This window comes from Colletotrichum costaricense, assembly GCF_030867565.1.
Source record: "Colletotrichum costaricense strain IMI 309622 chromosome Unknown Scaffold_9.1, whole genome shotgun sequence".
Lineage (NCBI taxonomy): Eukaryota > Fungi > Ascomycota > Sordariomycetes > Glomerellales > Glomerellaceae > Colletotrichum > Colletotrichum costaricense.
The window spans coordinates 419,016-442,467 of record NW_026848238.1 but is presented as its reverse complement, the minus strand read 5'-3'; the positions used below and the strand labels follow the sequence as shown (position 1 = coordinate 442,467).

The following is a 23,452-nucleotide window of genomic DNA, read 5'->3' as shown; positions in this document are numbered from 1 at the left end:
AAACGGCACTACTGCTTCACACTACACTACATCCGAGACGAACCTCCGTTCCTGGTCCCGTCGTTAGAAGATCCCCATTTTCCCAGCATCTGGCTAGTGTTCTTGATTCCTCATGGCATCAAGTTAGCGGGAAAAGTACCCCTTCCCCGTTCCCTTGGATGCCTCCCTGCAAGATGCAGGATTGCAGTGGCAGATTTGACAGGTTTACACGTACCATTGAGATAATGAGTGATACGCAGCCTAGTTATTACGGACCCGCGATATCTGACTCAAATGGCGAGCGTCATCGATCCCTATCGGTAAATGCTTACTTTCTATGAAGAAATACCGAACCACCCCACCCGCGCGCACCGAGATAGAGTGGAACGTGATGTGAGTGACAAGGATCCGTAACATACGGATGCAAAGCAGTTTACAGATACATGACAAAGTCGACTGTTACGCAAGACGAACACGAGGTTGTACGAATCAATCGCTCTCTCTCTCTCATGCCCATAGACGAACCACGGTTGCACGACCTCATGGCAGGAGATGGGAAGGTTCCCGCAGTGGAACCTTCATTCCTCTTTTCCCTTTCGGAACTTCCGTCCGTGCCATGAAAGATCAACAGAGACAGGCTACAAAGTCACACAGAGAGAGATGGAGAAGCCGGACAGAATATGACAGAGAGTTGTGAGAGTCAATTCTCTGTAAAAGTTGGGACGATTACACCCCCTCCGAAGCCATCTTACGAACCGTTGACAAAGCATTGTCGTTTGGAGGCTCCTGGTCAATGGACCAGAGCAAAAGTAACAAAGGTAAGTAGTGTCCCCGAATAGCAATAAACACCCCCCAAATGGCAGCGGAGCAACCGCAAGTATCCAGCAAGGCTGCAACTCCACGGCACTGCCTTTTCGCAACCCGACCCAGAAAAGATGCACTCGCCTTACTCATTAACCCAAATCTACCCGCCCCCCCTTCCACTCTGACAGGCACACGAACAGCGCTTGATAACGACCCACTCGACCCTCCCCCCTACCCCAGGCGGGTTGGATGCTCCTTGACCAGCAGCTATGCCTTCTCCCTGCCCTGAGAGTATCCGTACGGATTACCTGAGTCTTTTCTCTACCACCTTCCCTGAATGTTCGGTTAATGCCGAACAGAAATATTGGAACATCGCCAGATACGGCTCCTCTTCTGCCAATCTGCCCCTGGGGAATATGACCCAAATGCAGACAGAGTAGGCGCAGCAAGGGAAACCCCCCGTTGGTATATCTCCTTCTTTGGGCAGAGATTTACATTCAAGTCCCGAGCCGATCGTAATGACGACACATACTCTTGATCCACAACCTCACATGGGAAATGGGGACGAGAAGGAGAAAAGATTGCAAAGGGGGAAGAGAGGGGGGATGGAAGACAGCGTAGACTGGAGAGAGGACAGAAGTCCCATTGTCAAATCAAATCGTCTCCATTAGACGGAATTTGCTCCGGACCAGGGCAAATTTACGGATACCCAGCTGAGCAGGAACTCAAGAGAGGCCAAGCCCATGCAGGACCTGTGAATGACAGGCTTCGGCATAATGCAGCCCCAGTAGTATCCTCAAGGCCATGTCCGGACTTCTTCAATAGTATTGAAAATGGTTCAATGCATGTCTTTTGACTGACGGCGGACGACCATCTGACATGGACTGAGCGGAGCTGACGAGAGCAAAAGCCAAAGGACAGATGGCCCGACAAGTAAATTCGATGAGGCCATGCCTGAACCTAGTCGCAGAGGACTTGGAAGGGATGATCAAAGAACAACGAAGAATGTTGATAATGAACTGCCCCGTTGCTAAGTCGGATGCTTTGCACCGGCGAAAACGACATGCATCGAGAACTTGCACGCCCAAGCAACATGGACCTCCGTGTCCGGTACACGGGGCATGCAACGTAACGAGCCCCAAGCAGAAAGATTCGATGCCTCTCTAGAAGAGCGAATTCCGTATCATCTAAAGACAGAACGATCTGACAAGAAAATGCCTCTATTCAGTCTTAGATGCGAAGCCATCGTCACCGGAGTAGATCGCCAGCTCATTAAACACTACTTATCCGCTCCTATAAGCCTTGTACGATAGAGCCTCGCCAGTCGATAACATTCAATGACCAAAACTTATCAGTAAGGTAAAAACAAAATCGGAGATCTAGAAAGCCACCTCCCATCGTGCCATGTGGCCGTCATCAAAACCGAGCCAGGGGGAACAGTATACTAGACTCGAGACGAACAAAGATCGACCTCGATCAATCAACAAAACTCACCAAATCGTCGCAAGCCGTGGGGGCCATCGCCGGGAAAACACTTTCTGGTCCGTGTCGTCGCGGTCATCGTGGTTTTGGTCTTAGTGTAAAAGCTTCAGAAAAGCGTGTGCCGTGCGAATGGTTGATGAGACGGATAGTAAGTACCACACCATGTCCGATCTGAATCTTTCCACCCAGGGTCCGGCGGGCAGGGCTGTGTGGTTTTAGTGTACTTCATAGTGTACAGTAGAATCTAGATACCGTCTTAGCGTCCTTCTTACTTTGCGGCCTGCCTCATTGAACCTCGGCGATTCTTTGCCTGACTTGCCAAAAGTGCGGTGTGAGAGAGTTTTTTGTCGTAAGCAATGCCAATACTCGCGCTTCTTTTTTGCCATATTACACGCCGTCGAGGGCGGCATCTTCCGCAAGGAACATCCCCCTTGAGAGAATGCATGCCAGAGAATGCATTCCAGAGCCTAAAGAACAGTCAGCAGTAACAGGACCTGCAATGCACAGTACTTGTCAGGCCCTTGTGACGTAACACTCAGGATCAGGAACTTGAGCCCATTTTAGTAGTTTGTCCATTTCGCAAAGTCCTTATTACACATCTTGCACCAAAGGTCAGCGGTCAGCCAAACGGTGATTACCTTTTTTGAACCCCGTATATCCCCGTGGGCCGTGGCTCCCGTGGCTCCGGAGATGCAAATTCGCGGAGAACCGTACTAATCGTCAAAAAAGAGACGGACGCTGAAGAATGTGGAGACTCATGGCTCCAATGCTCCATTCATCCTGAAAAAGGGCCGAGCATGCTTGCTTCTCAAATCTTTGAGAGAAAAAAAAAGAGGATTGAGAATCTGACGGTATCTTCCGTGTTACCAGCAGTCTAACACTGCACAGTAAGCTTGTCGCACCGCTGATCGCTGCGTGAAGTGTAAGTAGTGTAAGCATCTCTGAACCTCTGAACAAGCCCGGGCCCCAAGATAGAGAAAGGAAGCTTGTCCGTAAAAGGCGTTTCATCCTCATCACCAGCATACGGGATCATCGCCCTACGGATACGCAGGTTGCAGGCGCACTACATGTATGCCGGGACCGCGTTGCGCAACGGGACACCCCTTCGCCTGCAACGCTAGGGCGGTTCGTACTCGTTATCGTCGTTGCCCATTACCATGGACCATCGCATGGCATGGCATGGTATGGAAGCGTGTATTCGTACGTCTGACCGGGTTCTCTTCCCCCTCCGTAGGGACTTAATCACCGTCTCTCCTGCGTCCCTCAGGCCTGCAGAAAGTGCAGAACTTCAGTCCTTCAGTCCGTCTCCCCTTGCCCATGTCCCGGACGAACCCTGCGGCCCTGCCTTGCCTTGCCTTACCCTGCCAGCCTGCCCTGCCCTGCCCTGCCCGTAACCTCGTTGAACTTGGCCCCCAAACTGCAACATCCACAGGGCGCAAACTCAAAAAGAGTGCAAGACCCCTTGGTTGATCCATCCGTATGTATCCCCGACGTGGGAACGGGGTTTTTGATGGAGCAGCAAGCCGTACCTACGGACTGCTGCGTACGCACCCGGCCGGGACAGGCACCACGGACAGACCCCAGGTCCAAGGTGAAGGCGAGGGAAAGAAAAGAAATGGCGCGGCGGCGGCAGCCCTCTCCCTCTCCCTATCCTATCCGATCCCGTCACCCGTGTCCGTACTCCAAGGATCAAGTCGAGATTTTCGCCGATTGATTACCTCTCGGCCCCCTCCCCGGTCGCCCCCAGAGCGTTCTATCCGTGTCCGTATCTTTACTCTCTAGACCGGACTGAACCATACTTACACCCACCCCTATGCATGTTATGGCATCGGGCAGAATCAGCCTTGGTCAGAATCTGATATACACACTTCCGCAGGGTTCAGGTCTCCGGGCGCAGGTTTCGCTGACATGCCCTGATGATGGAGTAGTGTAACAGTGTGGAAAAAAGCAGATTTGACAGCGGACGATACACTACACATGGGGAATAGTTCGTGATTTGGTCGTGTTCCGACTCCCCATGAGAGTTGAGCTTTGATGTTGCATCGGAGAATGTAATGATGGGAAGAACCCCGCGCGTAACGCTGCCTTGCTTCTCTTGTGCCGGCACTGGCAGAGAAATGCTTACAGGATGCCAGTCGTCAAATGGTCAGCAGCAATTGTTTGGCCCTAAGCACTCCGTTTGGAATGGGCCTGCCTCTTGCTCCAGGGGGCGAGGCCCGTCAAGCCAGCTGAATCACGGATATTGCCTCGTCTTTGGCATTTCTTGTCCCCAGGCTCTGGTGGTTGACCCCTCGTGCCCACCCCCCTTGGAGTCCGAGACTAGTTCGCATATACGACCTTCTCGTGTTCTTCCAGAAGACGTCTAGCAAAACCTCGTACAACCAATACAGGTTAAGTAAGCAACAGCACACAAAAACCGAGAACGGGTGGTGGACACTGGGCACTGGTCCCCGTATCCGTCCCCCCGTTCAGCCGAACCTTGACCTGCTGCCGCTGCTGCTGCCTCTCCTCGTCATGTGGGGACCTTGGACGCTTGGGAAACCTGAAGGTTTGTGCTTTGCCAAAAAGCGTAGGCCTTCCGCCCTGCGCGGCCCTACAGGCGAAACGTGTGACATGTTCCCAACTGGAGGGTTAGCGCACCGCCCTAGCGGAAGACGGACCCTTGGCGTTGTGTCCCAGGCAGAGGAGTTACCTAGCTGTGCGGCGTGCCTGTGGCCGGTAGGGCGGAAAGTGCGGGATCATTGATCAGCGCGTCGTGGTTGTTGACGCTGCCAGAAGGTTGAAGCCTTTCCCAAACAAGAGGGCATCCCCGTCCTCGACCTCGGCATGTCAGGGACTGGCTGGGAAGAGCCGGGCAGAGAAGAAAGGGGGGCGTTAAAGGGGAGGAGGAGGGGGTGGGAAAAGGGGAGTTTTTTCTCAACTTCACGATTTAGCGCAAGCTGTGAGAGAGAGGGACCAGGTCCATACCATGGTGTGTAAACCCAGGCCAGGAGTCGTGGTTAGTCGCCGACCGTCCCCCCTGGCTCTTGACCAGCCTGCGAGCGATCAATCGCTTCAGGTCAGTGACATCGTCGCCTTGCCGAATTGGGTTATAGATTCGGGACAGGGAAATGAGTTGCTATCGCGGCCTCTCAACCCCTCATTTTGCAGCTTCATCATCGCCGTTCTAAAGCTGTCAAGGAATGAGGTCCCAGGTACCAGATGGGAGGTTCTGCCGAGATTGAACTCAAAAATAAGCACATGAAACCCCGCCGTAGCTAAGTGCATTCAAAGCTTTCCCTCGACCGGGTAGTGGTCCAGAAAGGAGAAAGCAAGCGCGTGTGTGCCTGTCAGAAAGCCAAAAACAAGACAAAGGTTTATCAAATAGCGATACATCATAAAGGGAGCCCTCGCAATGCTAGGTTGGAGGTTCTACCAAAGGCTGAATATGACTCGTCGAGAACGCTCGCAACCTCCTGGACATTGCTTCTTGCACTGCCACACTCGTGCCGGTGATCCAATGTCGAATTCAGAGTAGAGGTATCCACAAACAGGGCCGGCCGGTCGGGGACAGAGAGGGGGCCCCCGGGGGGGACAGGGCCATGATGCCAATCTCCCTAAAACGGGGGCGTCGCGGGATTTTATGTAGTACCCAGCAGGAAGGGAACAGTTTAACAGCTAATACCTGTGCAATCCGTGGGAGAGGTCGTCGTCCAAGGATGGGGGCTGCAAGGATAGACGAAGGAGATGATGGTTAGGGCTTCCGGCAGTCGAGACGCCGGTGACGGGACTCCAAGAGAGCAATACCTCCGGCCGGGGCACCGCCGGCTATTGGCTGTGGCCCGGCGAGGAGCACGCGTAACCCATGGAACGCACACGGAGGCCCAGGGGCGGATGGGCAGCGCTTGTCCGTCTGGGAGGCCATCGACGAGCCGTTGCCCACCTGGCCTGGTGCGACGCCATTGCGAACCCAATGCCGTGAGCGTGGTGCCTGCAAGGGGGACCATAAGGCTAAACTCTCCTCAGTCAGGAATTGTCCTTGTTGGATGAGGATGACTACTGAAATCTTGCTGTTGACAGAAACTTGCTTCATCATGGGCAGCTTGGTATGTATCCCATAGACCTGCCTGCCCCTTCGAAAGGGGCCCAGGGGGCTGCTGCTTTTGCAACTTTGTCAATGCTCCGTGTGTGTCCCCGCCGCCACTCTACCGTTACCTCCGTGGACCGCGTAAGCACCGAACGCCAGCCGGGAAAGCGACGAATGGACAATGAAGCAGTACGACATCTTCCCGGCCGTTCACAACAAGTGTCCGGACAGGTCCAGGAAACATGCGCGTCGCAAGTTGATCTCTGCTTGCCTGCGTTGTTGCACTCGCGCCGATGGGAGGTTCCATCCCGGGTGTTACTGCTCCGGCATGGCTGATCGCTGGGCGCAGCTCGTTTGAACTGGAGATCTCAGGGGTGGGTTCGGTTGGCATGGGACAAAGACCGATACTCCTTGACGACTGGCTCTCCTCTGCCATGCTTCCATGCCGCCGTGCCTCTCGATCGTCGCTTGATGTGAACCACCTTGGCCAGAAGAATGACACTCTGATGATCTCGGTTGACCGGAGACACCCATAGTGTGGCCGATGGGGGCACTAGTGTCTAGCCAGCCCAACTGGCCCATCTCCATCATCCCTAGGCGGCTGAAAAAAAAACAGTATAGGTGGTGTAAGTAGAGGCAGCCGCAGCCAAGATGAAATCTAGGTTTCCAAGACGCCACCACCACCGCCTGTTCGGCGCAATTACACACTTCAGAACCCGAGGCATGGCCCTGTTCGGTTTTTGTCCTAGTCATGCCCCTCGCCCGGTGCTACCGCGGGGCCCTTTGGGCTTTGGGGCCAGGACGGCAGATCATCGCCGTCGATCCAACCAAAAGTCTCCTACTGAGGACCACCGTCGACGCGCCTGTCGTGCCCAATAAGGCTTCTCGACAGCGAGTCAAACTGCGCGACCTTGTCATGCAACGTCGTAGACTTCATATACGGCTAGTCATTCTTGGGCCTCTGTACTCGTATACCCACTTTGTGGTACGTGATGGTGGCACGACGTCTCGCGCAACTTGGAAGCGATCTTGTTCAACTCCACGCAAGTTAAGCGTCGAGAGCTGAAAAAGCCGGTAACTAAATGCTGACTGGAAGGGATCACCGACATGAGCTGATGACAGGCAGCCAGGCGGGTAGGCCACGCAAACTTCCGAAATCCTTCTAGACCGCTTCCATGCGCTTGCCGAATGGGGCACTCCCTCCGTCCTCGCTCCGTGTCCCGATGAAGAAGCCATGCCGATTTTTAATTTTTCTTCACAATGCTGACAATTTGAGTGTAACGACCCTCGACTTCGCACAACGCCATGCGGGTTACACGCAGTGGCCAGGCTTCAGCCGCGGATCTAGATGCAGCAGAGCCCCGGAACTATTGAAAATGCTGGTAAAGACGTGCTGATGCCTGTCCTCAAGACACGAGAATGACGAAACTCTTTGGACTTTTGAAAGTTATCCTCTTTGGTAGTGAAGTGGGGGCCCGTATCCAAACCAGGTCCCATTCACCGGGAGTTCGTGCCGTTGTACCCAAGGCCACTGATGCTGCGAATTCCTCAACCCATACTCCGTACTTGTTATGTAGGCTCTTGCGACTGTCAAGGTGGGCTTGATGTCGGATGTTGAGTGAGTACTCCGTAAGTGACGCAGCATTCCCAAATAGTCATCTGTTGCTGAGGAAATGACTGATCGAGACAACGGGGGTGGCGATGCTGATAGGATGGGTCCGAAAGGCAGCAGATCAGCTTCAAGTAAAGAGTAACAACCCGGAAAGAGTCAAATCGACCAAGCTATCAGCCCTGTCAGGACCAAGTGGTATCACTCCGCGTGCCAGTTTGAAGTTCCGAACGCCTGCCCCCGTGCCCGCTAAAACCGACACCTCGGTACGGGCCCCGCTTCGCCCGGCGGACGACCGACTGATTCGGAAGCCTGACCGGCCACAAGATTAGCTTCACCTCCGTACGGACCTTGGCATCGTCTCGTGTTCCGGAGGCTCTGTTGTGAACCTACCGGACAACCATACGGCCGACACACCGCTTCCTCGATGCCTGTCTCTCATCACGGCGTGTATTCGCCTTTAGGTCACAAAGTGTGTACGAAATATGCCCGGGGCACAGTTGATATTCCCTGCTATAGCCCCCATCCGATGTAAGCTTCGCTACAGCGACGAAAGAGCCTTTCAGCACGAGGCGTAGCAAGCCGGATCGCTTGTGTGGCAGGTAGCGTGGGGAGGACGTCAATGTCCGAGGGCCGTTGGAGAGAACGAACCAACCGTGCAGATCTTAGTAGACGCAAGGCTGATATGAGTGAGGCGCCTCTATCGTAGCTTGTAGCATTGAATACGGATAATGGCTTCAATGATGCCGGTGGAATTAGGACCCCAAGATAAGCTGCAGATTTTGCTACTATACTACAAGGATCTTACTCTGATGCGCATGAAGTGCAGAGTAGGAGTTCGCAGTTGGCCGTCACGGAGCAAGCCATGTGCCATCTGACAGATTCGAAAACCGATAAACGCCGTGGGCCATTCCATCGAGTTCCGGAGGGAGCTGCAGTCGACATTGTCGAACCGCCTATACGTTGGCTGCGGATTCTGGCCACTCAAAACGTTTCCCCTCAATGCTAGTCCACGGAAGGACTGAGATCCTAATCTTTTCGTTGGTCCAAATACGCACCAAGACGAATAAAGGATCTTGTGGACATGTCTATTGTACCGTGATCGATGCTGCACCTGAACGGCACAGTTCCTGCTGAGTGACGGCTGAGAGGGGTACGGAGCGGGGAGATATGCTGTCAGGCCTTAGCGGCCGCATCCCAAGGGAGACGGGTAGGTAGGTACGTAGGTAGGCCTAAGCAATGCGAAGATTCCCTCGCGATTCTCGTGCTGTTATGTCTGACTTCCTCGCATAATATGGCCAAGTGAGCGAATGGTGGCTGGGGTTATGATCTTGCAACTGGATCAAGTGTGAGTCAGGTGAGAGGGGAGGCGGAATCGACGGGCGTCTGCATACGCCGCAAGAGATATTGGCGTATTGACAATGGGAGCATTTATGCCGTGCCTTAGAGTTGCAAGACCTTGGGCTTCAAAATCGTGACGACGCGCATGAGTTAATCTTCACGGCGCAACCTGAGTCGTAGCAATTGCGAATGCAGGTTGCCTCGGCCTTGCAGGCCATGTTGGGACGTTTGTGTTTTCGCGGCCAAGGCTGCAGTTCTTCACCGCCAGCTGTTTGCCCGATATTATCCCAGTAAACAAAGGATGCTTCGAAGATGACAGCTTATAATCCTGGCAACTATCAATTGTACGCCTTTGAGTCATATGACCGCCGTAGGCAGCAGAAGAGGTCATAATGGAGGGGAGGTGGTTCGTGAAGGAAGTTGAAGTTACCGACACAGCGGGCATGGCCCCGCCCCTTGCTCGCCGGCCGTCTTGCAGACTGCGTAGACCAACTAGATGTCATGACAAGTCGGCCTGCTGTACATGTAGTGCCAGTAGCTCTGCTGAGCAGCGGCGTAGAATGCATCAGGGAATGGGGCATACAAAGAGAAAAAAGGAATACCTAGACCGTTAGTGTTAAGGCGTCTGAGACATGGATACAAGCAACGGTGCGCCTTCATCCTTCTCAGCACGCCACTTTGATGGTACTCGTGGTACTCTACCTACTTCAAAGTCGAGCCTTGCCGGCCGGCTTAGTCCACAATGTGCTGCCGTCGCATTGTCTCGTGTCAGCATGTGTATGCATGTTGCCGGAAAGGGCAACGCCACATCCATACCCGGCGATATCTGGTCACTGTCTGTTCAGCCCTGTATCCGTAGGTACTCGCGGCTGCTTGCAGGTCTTCGGTCCCAGGATGAGACCGTAGCGCCCGGTCACCGCAGGGCGCGCATGTCTTGTATTTCATTGGGCTGACTACCAACCGGCATTGTTTGGGATTCCGATAAGCTGCCTGGACTTGTGGAATTGAGATGATCGTGCATGCCTACGTTTTCGTGTTCTCCGCTGCAACAGTACGACGTTGCGGGAGTCCTATTCATGGAGATATAGGTAACTCGGCTATCAGATGGGACACAGAGTGAGACTGGACCTGGCTTAGGTACAACGATGCCTCGGTGGGCTGAGAGTGTAATGAGTCGGTTCGGATTACCTCTTGTCTCAGCTAGGCATTGCCCGCGGCAATTTCCCTTTACTCGCAGGGCTTTAGCTAGATGTCGCGTGGCTTGTCGTGGCGGCCTAGACTGGCATGTTGTGTACTTAGTGATGTATGTACAGAGGCGCCGACGAAGCAAGTTGATTGGGACTGCCTGGCAGCTTTGGTGGGCGATTGGATAATCGGCGAACCTCTTACAAGACGGACAGATACTGTAGACCAGGGGCCCAAGACATCGAAATCGCAGGGCTACCGTGTTCGTCCAAGTGGATGGTGTTTATCAGTTCGACAATGGCAACCAAACCGGCAGGGAAAGGCTCGATAGTCCTCGTCGAACTGCCAACACCCTTTAGCAGTGTTCTGTTATTGCCTCTCTTCCGCACCCTCCATAGCAAAAACCATGGAGCAGAAACCATGACCATCCTGGCGGGCACGACGGGTTAGAGATTAAGCTTTAGCACCGCCCCACGGGACTGTCCCTTCCTGTTGTCGATGACTCTGCTCGCTGGAATGACAGCCAGTCAAAGGAGGATGACGACGCCGGCACGGCGTATCGGGAACGCTGTCCAAACGCCACGCAGCCAGGTGATTGATTACCTGGGGACCTGGAAACTTCTCCGGAAGGATGGTGATGTAAATACAGGACCCTCTTCCGCGCCCGCACCCACCTTCCGAGATGTCGTCCGGGTTGCTCTTCAACCTGATGCGGGCGTGCCGGTCTTCAGCAACCCCAAGCCATCATGCGAACGGACCAGGCCGGAGGTAAATGGGACGTCCGCACACATCTGGACCTGCGACCAATCGATGGGCAGCTAGACATCGCAGGGAAACACTGCCCTCTTTCCATTGCCTGAGCTATGCCGCGACATTTGACATCCAAGTGTAGGTGAGTTGAAGACCAGGTTCAAAGTAGGATATTGGAAGCAGTGCCCAAAGAATTGGGCCCTTGGCATGGTCGCTAAACGACTAGAGGTCTCGCTCTGAAATCAGCAGTCATGAACCAACAGTCCTGAAGCCCAACCCTCACTTTGCAGTCCGCGCCACAGTCGTCACCAGCCCTTGAACGTCATCGCCGTTGAAGAAATTTTGATCTTGGGCACGCGGCCCTGTCTTCGATCGAGGCATTATGGCCATGACATCTAGCTACCTGTGCCACCCAGCTCCCAGCTCCCAGCTCCCAGCGATGTGGTGACAAACCACTCGAGTACTTAGTCAGGTGCTAGCTGGAAAGGTGAATCGTGGTCTTGGCTTGGTAACTTGACTTGAGATGGCTGTAGCCTTTGATGGCATGTAGCGATTATGGCGCCTAGTGAGCGTAATGCGAACAATACGGCCGAGAATGATGGTTGTGTGGATAACCAGCGTGCCTGTTCTGTTTCTCCCCCGCAATAGAGTTGTGCTTCTCCGATACCTCCAGAGGCAGTCATTTTTTGATTGGCTTCTGCCACAACTTGAGCTTAGGAGAAGCGCAGTTCGGGAGGCAGATTTGAAATTGTTCCCGAGGGATAGCGTCCTGCAGCCTGCTTACTGTCCATGGCAGTGGAGTCGATCGTTGCACTAAGAAGCCCACGCTATTCCAGGCGTCCGTATCCATAGAACTGTTACTCGAGACAGCACCGGAGCACATTGTGTTTCTCAAGTCCACATTGCTTGCGCTGCACCACTCACATAGGGAATGGACCGTTGCTAAGAACAGCACTGGTGCCGCCTTCTCTTCGCTCAGCATCCTTAGCATCGTCCGTCTGAAGTTCTGCCTCTCCATCATTGGATCGCTTCAAGGTGAAGAGGGTGTAGACACCGCACGCGCTCTTGAGCAATCTGAGCTTGGCCGCTAGAATGGCAGATCTTGTTCGGCCCACAGCAAAGATCGGCGGGGGGTCTGATGCCCTACGGACATTGGGATTGTTGATTCCCATTGCTTGTCTTGGATCCTTAGCTGGGGCTTGCAAGACCTGAAAGTTTGAACCGTTAAACCTCGACTCTCTTTTGCATTATAGGATTGACTGTTGAGATTTCGATATCGTGTCAGCACACCGTGAGAGCAGAAAACGGAAATTCTCCATGGATAGAGTCGAAGTGGGTAAGAAGACCCGTTGGCGTGCAAGGAGGCACAGAGAGGTATGGAGTAGAGATGAGCTTCGTTCTCGCCGAGGTGAGTTTTTTTTCTTTCGGTGTGCTTATGTTCTACAGGAGCTTTGGGCACCAAAGCCATCTACTCTGTATCCGTACGGATAGTGGTTCTGACTCGGCTGATCCCATGCCTAGTGACTCGTCTCGAACACGAATCGAAAGCCATGGTAGGTAGGTATTGAGGTAGGTATAGCGGGCATCGAGCCTTGCGGAGAGGCTAGCAGCTGCACTCACACCCCGTGGCTGAGAAGCTGTGGCGCAAATTCCAATGGCCTATTGAAGTGTCATGGAGGCCCCAGTCTGAGGAAGACATGCTTAGCCCATGGCGTGTGACTAAAATGGGCGATCTCAGCGTACGTATTCGTTCGCAATCAAGTGTACAAGTAGCTCATGCCGTCTGAACGTCGTGGTCCCCTTCGTTGTCCCCTTCGTTGAGTCGTAGGGAAGTCATGCGCCTAAACGCCAATTGCGAGGCTTCGGCAGTTGCAGCCTTTAAGGGGTAAGGCATAGCCAAGCTCCATTTTGTTGCCAGTTGAGTGAATGGGTGTGCCAGGCTCCCCCCGCGGGTGTCCGGGTACTGAATCAAGACAGGTGCCATGGGACTCATGGGAGGATACACTAGATCACAGGAGACGGACTGGAGCTTTTGGGTGGTTGAATCGTACGCTATGTGTGCAGTGCAGTAGACGAAAGCTTGGGCTTTCGGGGATGGCTGCATGGGTTGGCGAGCCTGGCAATGTTTCATGCCATTCTGGTCGTGGATGGCCCATTGGATGACGGGACTCGGGGGTCGCTCCAATACGGAAGCCATCGCCTTGTCACCCATCGGAGCGACTCCATCAAGCTCCATTACACTGCGCTGCACAGCCTTCTTTCATTCTCCAGTTCTCCCCCAATCTCCAGTTATCAGGACGTCCGAACCCACAGGCCCCTAGGATTTGGGTCTGAATGTGCCGAGGCATGGAATTCCAGCTGTCCAAGGTCCGGCCCCTTTGCCTTGCATCTCCAACGGTGTCACACCATGATAATGGCCAATGAGGCCCCTTGAAAAGGCACAGGGCGGACATGGAGGCCTTGAAAGGCTTCGAGTTGAGATACCAGAAGTAGCAAAGAGCCTCATTGTTGATTCTTCATACTCGGTAGGATTCTGAGTTCTGACAATGGGGTAAGCGTTCCTGCCTTCCAAGTCTGATAGGATTAGGAGGTGTGTTTCCGCCCGTGATCTCGGTGCTCTCGGTGGAAATGTGGAGATGCTCAATATGAGTCGCGGGCTCTGGTGACGTGCAGTCTGTGAGGGGCGATGAAGCACTGGCGTCTGGCGGCGGCGGTTTGAGGTTCAGTGGCGACGCTCTGGGGTTCTCGAGATGGCTGGTCTGGGGTCGTTGTCCTCTTTAGGCCTTTCAATCGGCATCCCGGTTCGTTCAGTACCTGCCATTGTCCATATGTCCCATTTGCATCGAATTTGCAATCGTATCCGTACGCACTTCATCACTTCGGACACGCAGTGATGGTCCACGAGATTCGTCCAAAGTGCCTCCCAGAAAGCTTCCCGAGTATAGCCTGCGGTAATGTTGATTCAGAACATGTAGGCGCTGCGTGTCCTTAGCAAGAGCTTTTCTGCCATCGCGCACAGTGGTGCAATCCGGCTCGGTCAGTTCAAGAGGCCAAGCCTCCAACTCGATATCGTTGCTCGAATAGCTACAAACTTGTATAAGCCTCGCTGAAGGTTAACATAGTTTTTGCAATGTTTTCCAAATCGTCGAAATTATGCTGGTTACGTCCGTGGTAGCCCCGTAATGCGGCGCCAATCTGGCTGCGCTATCTTCATGTATCCCGGCGGCGTATGTCTATTCTGCCCAGCGAACGCCATTCGCAAGTCGACCTGGATTCGAACTAGACCCTCTCATTAGAGCAGAACGCACAGAAGTAGCCGGACCATCGGCGTCCTCGCGGCCGTGAGTGCTAGATCGACGTGAGGTAGGCTTTGGAAACGTCAGTCCGAGTTTCGAAGCTTTCTTGACGTACAAAGTATGAGTAGAGCTGTCTCGTTCCTGGTCGAAAATGCAACCATACCTCCAGAATCCGAGTACCTATTCTCTAGTCACTTTCGAATGGCAATGAGCCTGCAGAAAGTTCTATTGCTGCAGCATTTTGCTTCGACATTGGTGAAATCCGTGTTCACGGCCTTGTCCGGGTCCTGACTAAGTATTCCGTACAGATACATGTTGAACCCACGCAAGCGTGTTGGAGTGGCTCGTGCGAGCAGGATCTACGCCCTATTCCGCTTGGGGCACGAGGGAGTACGGATACCCCTGTCGACAGGCCGACAGACAGACGCCAAGTTGGAGGCACGAAGCTAAGCAAGCCGCGGCAGCGAGGCCCAAACGGTGTAGGGCTGAGGAGGTGGCTTTGGGGTTGGATTTCCGCCATCATACCGTCCTAGTCTATCCAAAGGCAGACGGGCTCTAGCCAACATTCCGCACTCAACCAGTAGGTATTCGTCCTTCTTGGATTGGCAAGCGCGCCAGAGCTGTCTTGTTGTGGCTGATGAATGTTCCAACAATGTCCATCCGTATGTGGTTTGCATGTGATGAGGGTTCGAGTCGTTGCATGACTCGTCAGATGAACCATCACCCACGTGCGCTTGGGACATGTCCTGTCTCCAGAATCCAACCTCGTTGACCGTTTGTTATTGTTGTTGTTGTTCTTGGATCGTTGGTTGACATGATCAGGGTATGGAGCATTGGAGCTGCAGCGTGGAGATTTGAACTGCAGGGCAGCAGGGAAACCCTCATCGGAGCCGATTGGCCCCGTTCTACCCCCACCTTGCCGATGCTCCAAAATCAAACCGCCTACGGTGCGGGGTATTCGTACTCGATTCGTTCCGAAACGCTCCAGCACGACTCTGCCTGGGCATCGACAGACTATCGACGGACGCGGCGCAGTCGTTGATAAGTGGTGCACCGAAGAAAGCCACTATCCACTGAAGGGAAGGGCTTTGAGCGTGCGAGCATGAGATTTTGTCATGCTTACCGTACATGGCCAACTGCCACAAGTCTCGCGCCAGTCAGAGCTAGTGAAAGCGCAAGATTCCGAAAACTCAAATGTCACTCTCCCCTTTCGCGGAATTGCGAGGTGGTCTTCGGAGAAGACTCCGCAGCAAGTAGGGTCAGACGCCTCCCTTCAGTGGCGGACAACGGGTGGCTGGCTTTGCGTAGCGTAAATGTGACCGTAAGCAAAGTCTGGTTGATTGCTAGCCTGCACGATTGTAAGCGAGCTGAATGGAAGCGACGCTGGCTTCTATTAACGCGTCTCCCGGTTTGGAATCATTCTTCATGATTGGCGAATAGCATGTTCCAGTGCATGTCACAGGCCACACTTTGCCAGATCACAGCGTCTGGGGAGCCTCTTCGCCGCCGTGAGTAACTTATCCGCGGACAAAAGCGAGCTCGGCCTCGTTGGCGAGATTCGGTATCACCACGATTGCATCTGTAGGCATAGCGGTAGTGTCCGATGAAGGCACAGGACCTGGCAGAATCACCATATTTGGTCGTCACACGCCGAACTGTGTGGGTTGTAAGGTGATCAGTACTGCGCACGCAGAATTGGGTACTCGAGTTCAGACGGGGATGGCCTAGATCGCTCGCGGCCGCCGGTGTCTTGGGCCTGCCAATGGGCCAGAAAGGGAATGACAACGCACGCTGTAAACCTCGCTGCAAAGCCCGGACCACGACCCTCCCCGCTCTGTCAAGGGTGGTGGTGTGTGTATCCGTACGTACGAACGTTTAAGAAGGAAATGCGCAGGGAGCCAACGTCCAGGCCCGGACTTCCTCGATGGCCGTCTGCTAGGAAAGCATGCCTCTTCCCGTTAACAACAAGCAGACGTTATCCTTGGCGTGGTTGTTTCTTCTTGTCCATCTATCGCAACCTTAGTACTTTCGTATCTCGTTAATATAACACTCGGTTGTACCATTCAATACCCAGGGAGCTTGGTGGCGAACTGGGCTGCCCGGCATCTTGGGTAAGGCGCACCAGCCTCCAGGTACGGGGATAGACGTCAGCCTGCCAGCCTGATAGGGCCAGGAGATACTGCTGGTCTGCCTGAGAGGGTTTACGGTACTCTCCTGCAAAACGTGGGCATGCAGGGCTGCCCTAAAAGTCTCTGTGGGAAATGCTACTAGCTCCCCGGACCCTCGGCGGTCTTGCCTTTCACGGAGGGTAGGGCCATTTGTCTGACAATACTTTGGTGCCCGTACCGGCACGGTTCGGAAAATGCATCATTGTCAGCCCTAAATGACGGAACGGGGAATGGAACTCGCAAACACTTGGTATTCAAAGCCATGGCCAGAACCCAAGGCGGCAGAAGGTGCGAAGGCTTTCAGCCATGCGCCGGCGGGGGGCTGTAGGCGCTTAGTCAAAAGATGGAATGTGGTCCGAAAAGACTGACGCTGTCGGTGCTTCAGCGTTGCCAACAAGGGGCAGCTGGCGGCTCGTCAAACTTGGGGCCTTACGCCCTACTTTCCAGTAGCGGGAGAGAAATCCAAATAGCGTCCAATACTTCGGATCTCGACAGGGGCCACCCTTCCAAACGGAGCAAACCGAGGCCTGTACGAAGTCCGGGCAAGCTATCCGTACGTCTTAGCTCGTTCTAACGGACTCTTGGGTGTCCTAGTTTGAAGAGTAATGATGTGATACTCATCACCTGATCGCAGAGAGAGCGTGAAAGAATGACCCGAACCGACAGGTGAATACCGAGAACTGAATAGCCCTCCGCAAGGCAAGTCAGCGGAAGCTGGCTTGGACCAAAAGGACGTCCCGTGTTGAAGACCAATGGCGAGACAGCTATTCCTTGGTGACAGAGTTATGCTCTGTCGTCGTTGTCGTGGTCGTCGCAAGAGGAGAAGGCTGACGCAATTTTGAGCGTCAAGATTGGCCAAGGATCCGCTCGTAAACACAGTCATCCTGAACCAAGCGGTGCGTTTGTATCGCTGTGGGTGTGCCGTGCTCAGTCGGGCGACAAGCGGGCCTTGACTGACTGATTGGCATGAACATGCAAACGGTGAGCTGCAGCGCAACGGCGGAATGAGAGGAGGGTTTGGCGGCGAAATCCCCGACGCTCTTCGTTCCCATGATTGGCTGCTAGGACTAAGTGCCGACGTGCACAGCCCAGTCAAGAGATGGCCGGCCTGGCAGGCTGACCGCGCATCTGAACCCCGAGACTGAAGGTGCTAAAAGCGACCACGGATTTGAGATCTTTCGCGTAGGCGGGCTTGCTTGGCAGACTGAGCGGCTGCGGGAAGATCGATGTGGTTAGATCGAGATGCGAAAAGCAGCAGCAGTAGCAGCGACGCAACCTGGAGATCGTCGAGTTAGCCAAACCCGGCCGGAGGCTTTAGACCGTGGAAATTACGTTTTGCCATATTGAAGCTTCTGTAGTTGAGAATGAGGCACTGCCATTGTGAGCTTGTCAGTCCGCAAGCCGAGTTGTCTTTTGGTGGTTGTCCACTCGTTGTTTGGAGAGCTATTCCGTTGTCAAAGATTGTTGCGGTGCCTATCGATATCTGATTGTGAATACGCTGTGGAGAGGTTGTAACAAATAAGTGCACATAAATAAGCTTGCTCGGCGAGACGGCGCCAATATTCGGCATTGGCACCGTAGCTCTCTGCCTGCTTGGCTAAAGTGGAAGGGACTTTGGAAATAGTGGCATCAAGGGCCCTCAATTTTGCACCTATTCCGTAGGCATTTGATCAAAAATCTGCGGAGATTGAGTGAGTGGGTTCCGATTTTCGGTAAGCACCTATAGCAATTCTGAACAAGAGACAGAGCATGATACCGACCCAAAACGATATTTGCAATCAATGATGGTCACCAAAAGAGGCGACGATGGCGGTTGGAACTGCTTCTTGCCAATGTCGGACAAAAACAAAAACCACATGGAGCCGATTGCCTTGTGTTGTCGGACGTACAGAGTGCAGGGACTTTGAGTATGTTCGTTCGCAGCGTAGACACATAATGTAGGTACGTATGGTGGTGAGTGTACCTGTATGAGGTTATGAAGATAAGATGGGTGCGGCGTGGAGTACCCTGGTGTCTGATGGCAGTGATTGGCGGTGGGGTAACTGCAGGGAGGGGTACGAATAGTTCAAGATCCATGCCTGTGTGGAGGCGGTTCGAGTCGAGGAGGTCATTGATAGATGCGGTGAGGTCGAAGTTAATGGCGGGGGCAGCAGTGCCGCAGACAACAGGTGATGGCTGGGAACAATGCCAATGTCTGCGTTAATGAGACCGAGCATCGTTGAGGGTGTTTGCTTTGCTGTGCCTGGAGTGAAGAGTGGCAAGGCAGCTCCAAGATAGCATCGTGATGGTGGAACGAGCCAAAGTAGCGGCGGTTGAACGCCGGACTGGGGAGTCAGTCTGTCGGCCTGTCTGTGGCGGGGAGGCAAGGTCGTACAAGCGTTGTCCCAGGATGAGGCGGGATTGGGCTGGATGGGAGGGGGGTCTGGAGTTGACAGCGGAGGTGCAGCAAGGCGTAGGGTTGGAACTTGGAACCTTGGAATTTGCCTCGATAGGGTGCAGTCATTACGGTGCGCCGCGGTGCGGTGCGGTGCGGATAGTGTAGACTGCGGTCAAACGGTGTAAGGCAGAGAGGTGAGGTTGTGGAGAGGTGCCACTCGGGGTCTTGAACCATCGTTTGGCCGAATGAGACGAGAAGATGGGAGGACAGGAACTGCAGCGCAATGACACTGACATGCCGCACGACGACGACGACAATTTCGACATGGTCGGAACGGTGCACAGGAAGGTGATGTAGTGTAGGGAGGTGGATTGTAACCTGAATGCAACAGCAACCCAATGGAAGGCAAAAGCGAGAAGAAGTGATGAATGATGCAACTATTCTGTTAGGTAAGGCGAGGTAAGGTAAGGTACCCTCACCCAAAATGCCCATGTACCAGGGTACCTATCCTTCGTGCCTACCTTCCCTTTCCTTAGCTAATGGTGCTCTCTTTTCTATTCTAGTCAACCAAGGAACCGCGGAAGGTGAGGTTCCCTCTGCACACCTTCCCTGTACGTCGTTGTTACTATCCTGTCTCAGAGGCAGGTAGGCGTAGTACCATATGTTGGAGCTGGGAACCTACCCTACCTTACCTTGCTACCTTGGCCCCTTAGTAACCTTACAGGAAGCTGCTGACTGAGATGGATGGGAAAGAGTGGTGAGTGCGTACTTGTCTTTCTAAATTTGTCGGATGCCATCTGTAGGTGTGTGTGCTGCAGACCAAGGTACCTTTTTTGCCTGGGTATCTCTATGCCGCCTGAGGTGGTCTCTATGTACGACGGGAGTCTGCACTTTGTAGTTCGTCTCCCATTGGGTTACGTTAGGTTCAACCTGAGGTCCGAGGCAAGGTACGTATCGGAGCGATCCATTCTCCTTGGTCCATCAGGTTCCCCAGTGCCAATCCCACCCTCGCTCCTGCCTTCCCGTGTGTGGGAGGTAGGCGCAGGGCCAGCAGGGCCAGCAGGGCTCAATTCTACACCCTCATTTTTCCTTCCATACCCCTTGCTCTGTTAGATGCTGGGGTGTGTGTATAGTAGCCATTCGCTTAGCGCACGCCCTGAGGTCTGTATGCCTGGGCAGAGAACATGATCCTGAAAGTGCTCACCCCTTTCACCCTTTCACCCCCCCGTCCCAAGTTCCTTCCCCATGCCCTCAGGGCCTTCCAGTCTTCCACTCAATCTTCTTCTTCTTCTTCTTCTTCTTCTTCTTCTTCTTCTTCCTCCTCCTTGCCTTACCGAGCAGCCCTTGTCTCCAGACTCTGACTCTTTTTTCCATCCAAATACCTCACACTGGCGCTCTATCCGAACGGTTGCAGAGAAGGCCTCTCTGCGGGTAGGAGTACCGAGGAAATGAGACTCAAGATACCTCGCCGAAATAGTATCCAAACGCGTAATGCGCTTCTTGGCTGCAAAGAACAAACGAGCAGACAGAATGGAACGCCAGGATTGTATCTCGAGGGACTTACCTTAGCTTGGGCAGTGGACTTGTTGATGATACTTGGGATATTTGTTTGGAAGGAAGCACGAGAAGGTCGAGAGAGCCGTGGTCCTTGCCCTGCTCTCGGAGACCCTTGCGCCTGCCTTGTCTGCTCTCTCTCCCCTCCCACGGGCCACCATGCGGTGCTACCCCGTCGTCGTGGACCCGCGCTAATCCTGATCGGATACCCCTGATCTTTGCAGCCACGACACTGGACCGCGGGAGGGACGCACCGGGAGCGCGCAGCAAATGGAATGATTCAACGGAACCCGCTTTCTGCCCTGTTCTGCCCTGTGTCGCCTTGGACTTGCATCTTTGGAGCACACTGCACACGCATTCCTCTTTTCAACGGAGAGACGGACGGAATCACGACGTGAGCCTGTGAGGGACCACAAGTAGGTAGCGCAATGCGGTACGTTTCTTACCTTATGGTTGATAGCTTCTCCCTCGGTCGTGTTTTCTTGGGTGAGATGGGCAAGACCTGATGAAGTACGGAGTACGGAGTACCTACGGTTCTCAAGGACCCCACCCAGCTTATCTAAGCACTTGTTCAAGAGCCCAAGAGACCGTTGCGAGATCCTTCACCCCGCTGCCTCAAGATGCTTGTGGCACTTGAGATATGCACTTTGTGTGTTTCTTCTACACCTGCAACTTCTATGCCTGCAATGAGGCAAGCAAGGCAAGGTCATCCATTGCCTCTTTTGCATCAGCATCAGCATCAGCATCAGTATGAGCTCAGCATCAGACCCCATCTAAGCCCGACCGACCTTACTTTTCATTGCTTACCCAGGCAGGCAACTCGGGCAACCCAAATGTGCCTTAGTCTTAGGTAGCTTTCTTTAAGTGAAGCCCAAAGGCTGCAAGATGCAAAAGCGAGATGCAAATCCACCAAAGTCCCGTTTCGCATCATTTCCCCTCTTGCTTTTCCTGACTCCTCCAGTTCCTCCTTGGCCTTGGCGCCAACCTGAATGTTCGTGCCTGCTGTATCCGTACGGAGTACTTGCCTCACCGACGTGTCTACCTACGGAAGGGAAGTTACGCCAAAGGTATCCAAGGTACCTATCTTAGCTAAGGTATGGATCTGTGCTCATCGCTTCGTGCGGTACCTCTTTCATTGTCGATGCGCATCGTTCCTGCCTTGCGGATAGTTCTCACGCCTACCCACTTCGTGATGCATGTGGCTTCGTCAACGGGAATTTGCGTTGATTTGGGAAGGAGAAAGGGAAGGTGGACATGTAACGATGAGGAGGGCAAGAGGCAGCAGCACTTCTGCCTGTCCTCTTCCCTTGAGATGATGCGTGTAATGTAATTCTTCGTATCAATTCGCATGGAAGGTACCTACCAAATCGTGCCTACCTACCTTACCTACCTTAGGTAGGTACCTTACCTGATGACTTGGTCCGACAGGAACATGCAGGTAGCAAACAAATGCTCCAACAGCTGAACAGCTCACCTCACGCTGCTTGGTCATCGTCCTCGGCTTCGGGATGATTTCCCAACTTCCATCTCATCAGTCGGACCACGAAACCTCAAATGCGCTGCATTCCCGCCTTGGTCTTTCTTCACACGCCATTCCATCTCGCGCACGGAGCGAGCGTCGAGGCAGTCTTCATCACACCTTACTTTACCTCAAAGTACCTACCTACCTAGGTACCTTAGGTATTCATCCACCTGAACGCAAGGCACTTTGACTGCCTTGCTTTCTCTCACCTACAACTCGTACCTTTTTTTGTCAGGTTCTGTGCTGATTCTTACTCAGGTGCCTCCACGTCTCTGCTGAATCGAGCGAGGTTCCGTCGCGACACCTGCCAGACCGCCCGGACACAATCCCATTCTCGACTTCTTTTGTTCTTCATTCCATTGTTGCGCTCCCCCGGCCCTCGTCCGGACGGACCCAGACCTGCGGATTCCCTTGGCTCATAAGGCATATTACTATTGATTACCTACGAATACCGTATTCGTACGTCAGGAGACTAGCACCGGGCAAAGGACACGACCCGGACGCCGTCTAGACTCCACGGCTCGCCGCACACCGCACGCCGCACGCCATCACCGCCGTCTTATTACCCACACCTCTCCGAATATCACCAAGGAAGACAAATTACTGCATTCCTCACCCCGCCGTCCTTGACGCACTCCGATTCCTCCAACAACTCGATCCGACTCGGATGCTTCCTCGAGCCTTCTAGGTCCATCGCCTCACCTTGCCCATTCAAGGTAGCCCACGCACGCGGCTAGTAACAGCACGGCATACACACCACACGCACACACATATACGCACATATACACCTTGAGCTATCTATGCTTATATCGCCTGGGTGGCCTTGGTCGCATCAACATCAACGCACCTCATTCCGTCACCCCCATGACTCTCCGTCCCCAGCCCTCCTTCTCTCTTCCATTTCCCCTCGAACGCTCGATCCGAGCAACAACCCCCTTCCCTACAACCATTACCGCTACGAATACCTAGTCTACACCACCTTGCCTACCTTACCTTAGGTGCTACCCACACCCCGACGCAGCGTGAAGGAAGGGCGACAAGAAGTTGACAGACAGGGCTGCATTGCTGCTTATGTGCTTGCATGGCACTAACTCAACGGGCTACAAGAAACAGCCACACGCCCAACGTCGTGCTCGTGGTTCCCTGGTGTATGACTAGCCAGTCCCCATCCGCATCCTATTCCTTTTAGGGCTGCTCGCCGAACAAGCGTCCCGCTACTCTACCCGTCAACGAGAGAGATTCACCCCCCCCCCCCTCTTCCTTATCACCACTCCCCCTCTACTTAGTACATACACCCCCTCTTCCAAAGTTCACCCATC

General features: G+C 53.7%; 6 protein-coding genes across 6 annotated transcripts; 1 reads left to right on the top strand and 5 right to left on the bottom strand.

Annotated features, from left to right (window-relative positions):
• Positions 1–705: 705 nt before the first annotated feature.
• Positions 706–933, bottom strand: CCOS01_08964 (uncharacterized protein; the record flags this gene model as incomplete). Its single annotated transcript, XM_060457124.1, has 1 exon — positions 706–933. One exon carries the CDS (start codon positions 931–933, stop codon positions 706–708), a length of 228 nt encoding a protein of 75 aa, XP_060311824.1.
• A 5,065-nt stretch (positions 934–5,998) lies between these two features.
• On the bottom strand, positions 5,999–6,340 carry CCOS01_08963 (uncharacterized protein; the record flags this gene model as incomplete). Its single annotated transcript, XM_060457123.1, has 1 exon — positions 5,999–6,340. One exon carries the CDS (start codon positions 6,338–6,340, stop codon positions 5,999–6,001), a length of 342 nt encoding a protein of 113 aa, XP_060311823.1.
• A 2,393-nt stretch (positions 6,341–8,733) lies between these two features.
• CCOS01_08962 (uncharacterized protein) lies at positions 8,734–9,114 on the bottom strand (the record flags this gene model as incomplete). Its single annotated transcript, XM_060457122.1, has 1 exon — positions 8,734–9,114. A coding segment is annotated over one exon (381 nt), but the record flags the coding sequence as incomplete, so codon positions are not given.
• Positions 9,115–11,929: 2,815 nt separating this feature from the next.
• CCOS01_08961 (uncharacterized protein) lies at positions 11,930–12,388 on the bottom strand (the record flags this gene model as incomplete). Its single annotated transcript, XM_060457121.1, has 2 exons — positions 11,930–11,999; positions 12,141–12,388. The coding sequence occupies 2 exons, from the start codon at positions 12,386–12,388 to the stop codon at positions 11,930–11,932; spliced, it is 318 nt and encodes a 105-aa protein (XP_060311821.1).
• Positions 12,389–13,318: 930 nt separating this feature from the next.
• CCOS01_08960 (uncharacterized protein) lies at positions 13,319–13,537 on the top strand (the record flags this gene model as incomplete). The annotated part of the gene is made up of 1 exon (XM_060457120.1): positions 13,319–13,537. One exon carries the CDS (start codon positions 13,319–13,321, stop codon positions 13,535–13,537), a length of 219 nt encoding a protein of 72 aa, XP_060311820.1.
• Positions 13,538–20,891: 7,354 nt separating this feature from the next.
• CCOS01_08959 (uncharacterized protein) lies at positions 20,892–22,103 on the bottom strand (the record flags this gene model as incomplete). Its single annotated transcript, XM_060457119.1, has 4 exons — positions 20,892–21,011; positions 21,058–21,113; positions 21,419–21,653; positions 22,020–22,103. 4 exons carry the CDS (start codon positions 22,101–22,103, stop codon positions 20,892–20,894), a joined length of 495 nt encoding a protein of 164 aa, XP_060311819.1.
• Positions 22,104–23,452: the final 1,349 nt, after the last annotated feature.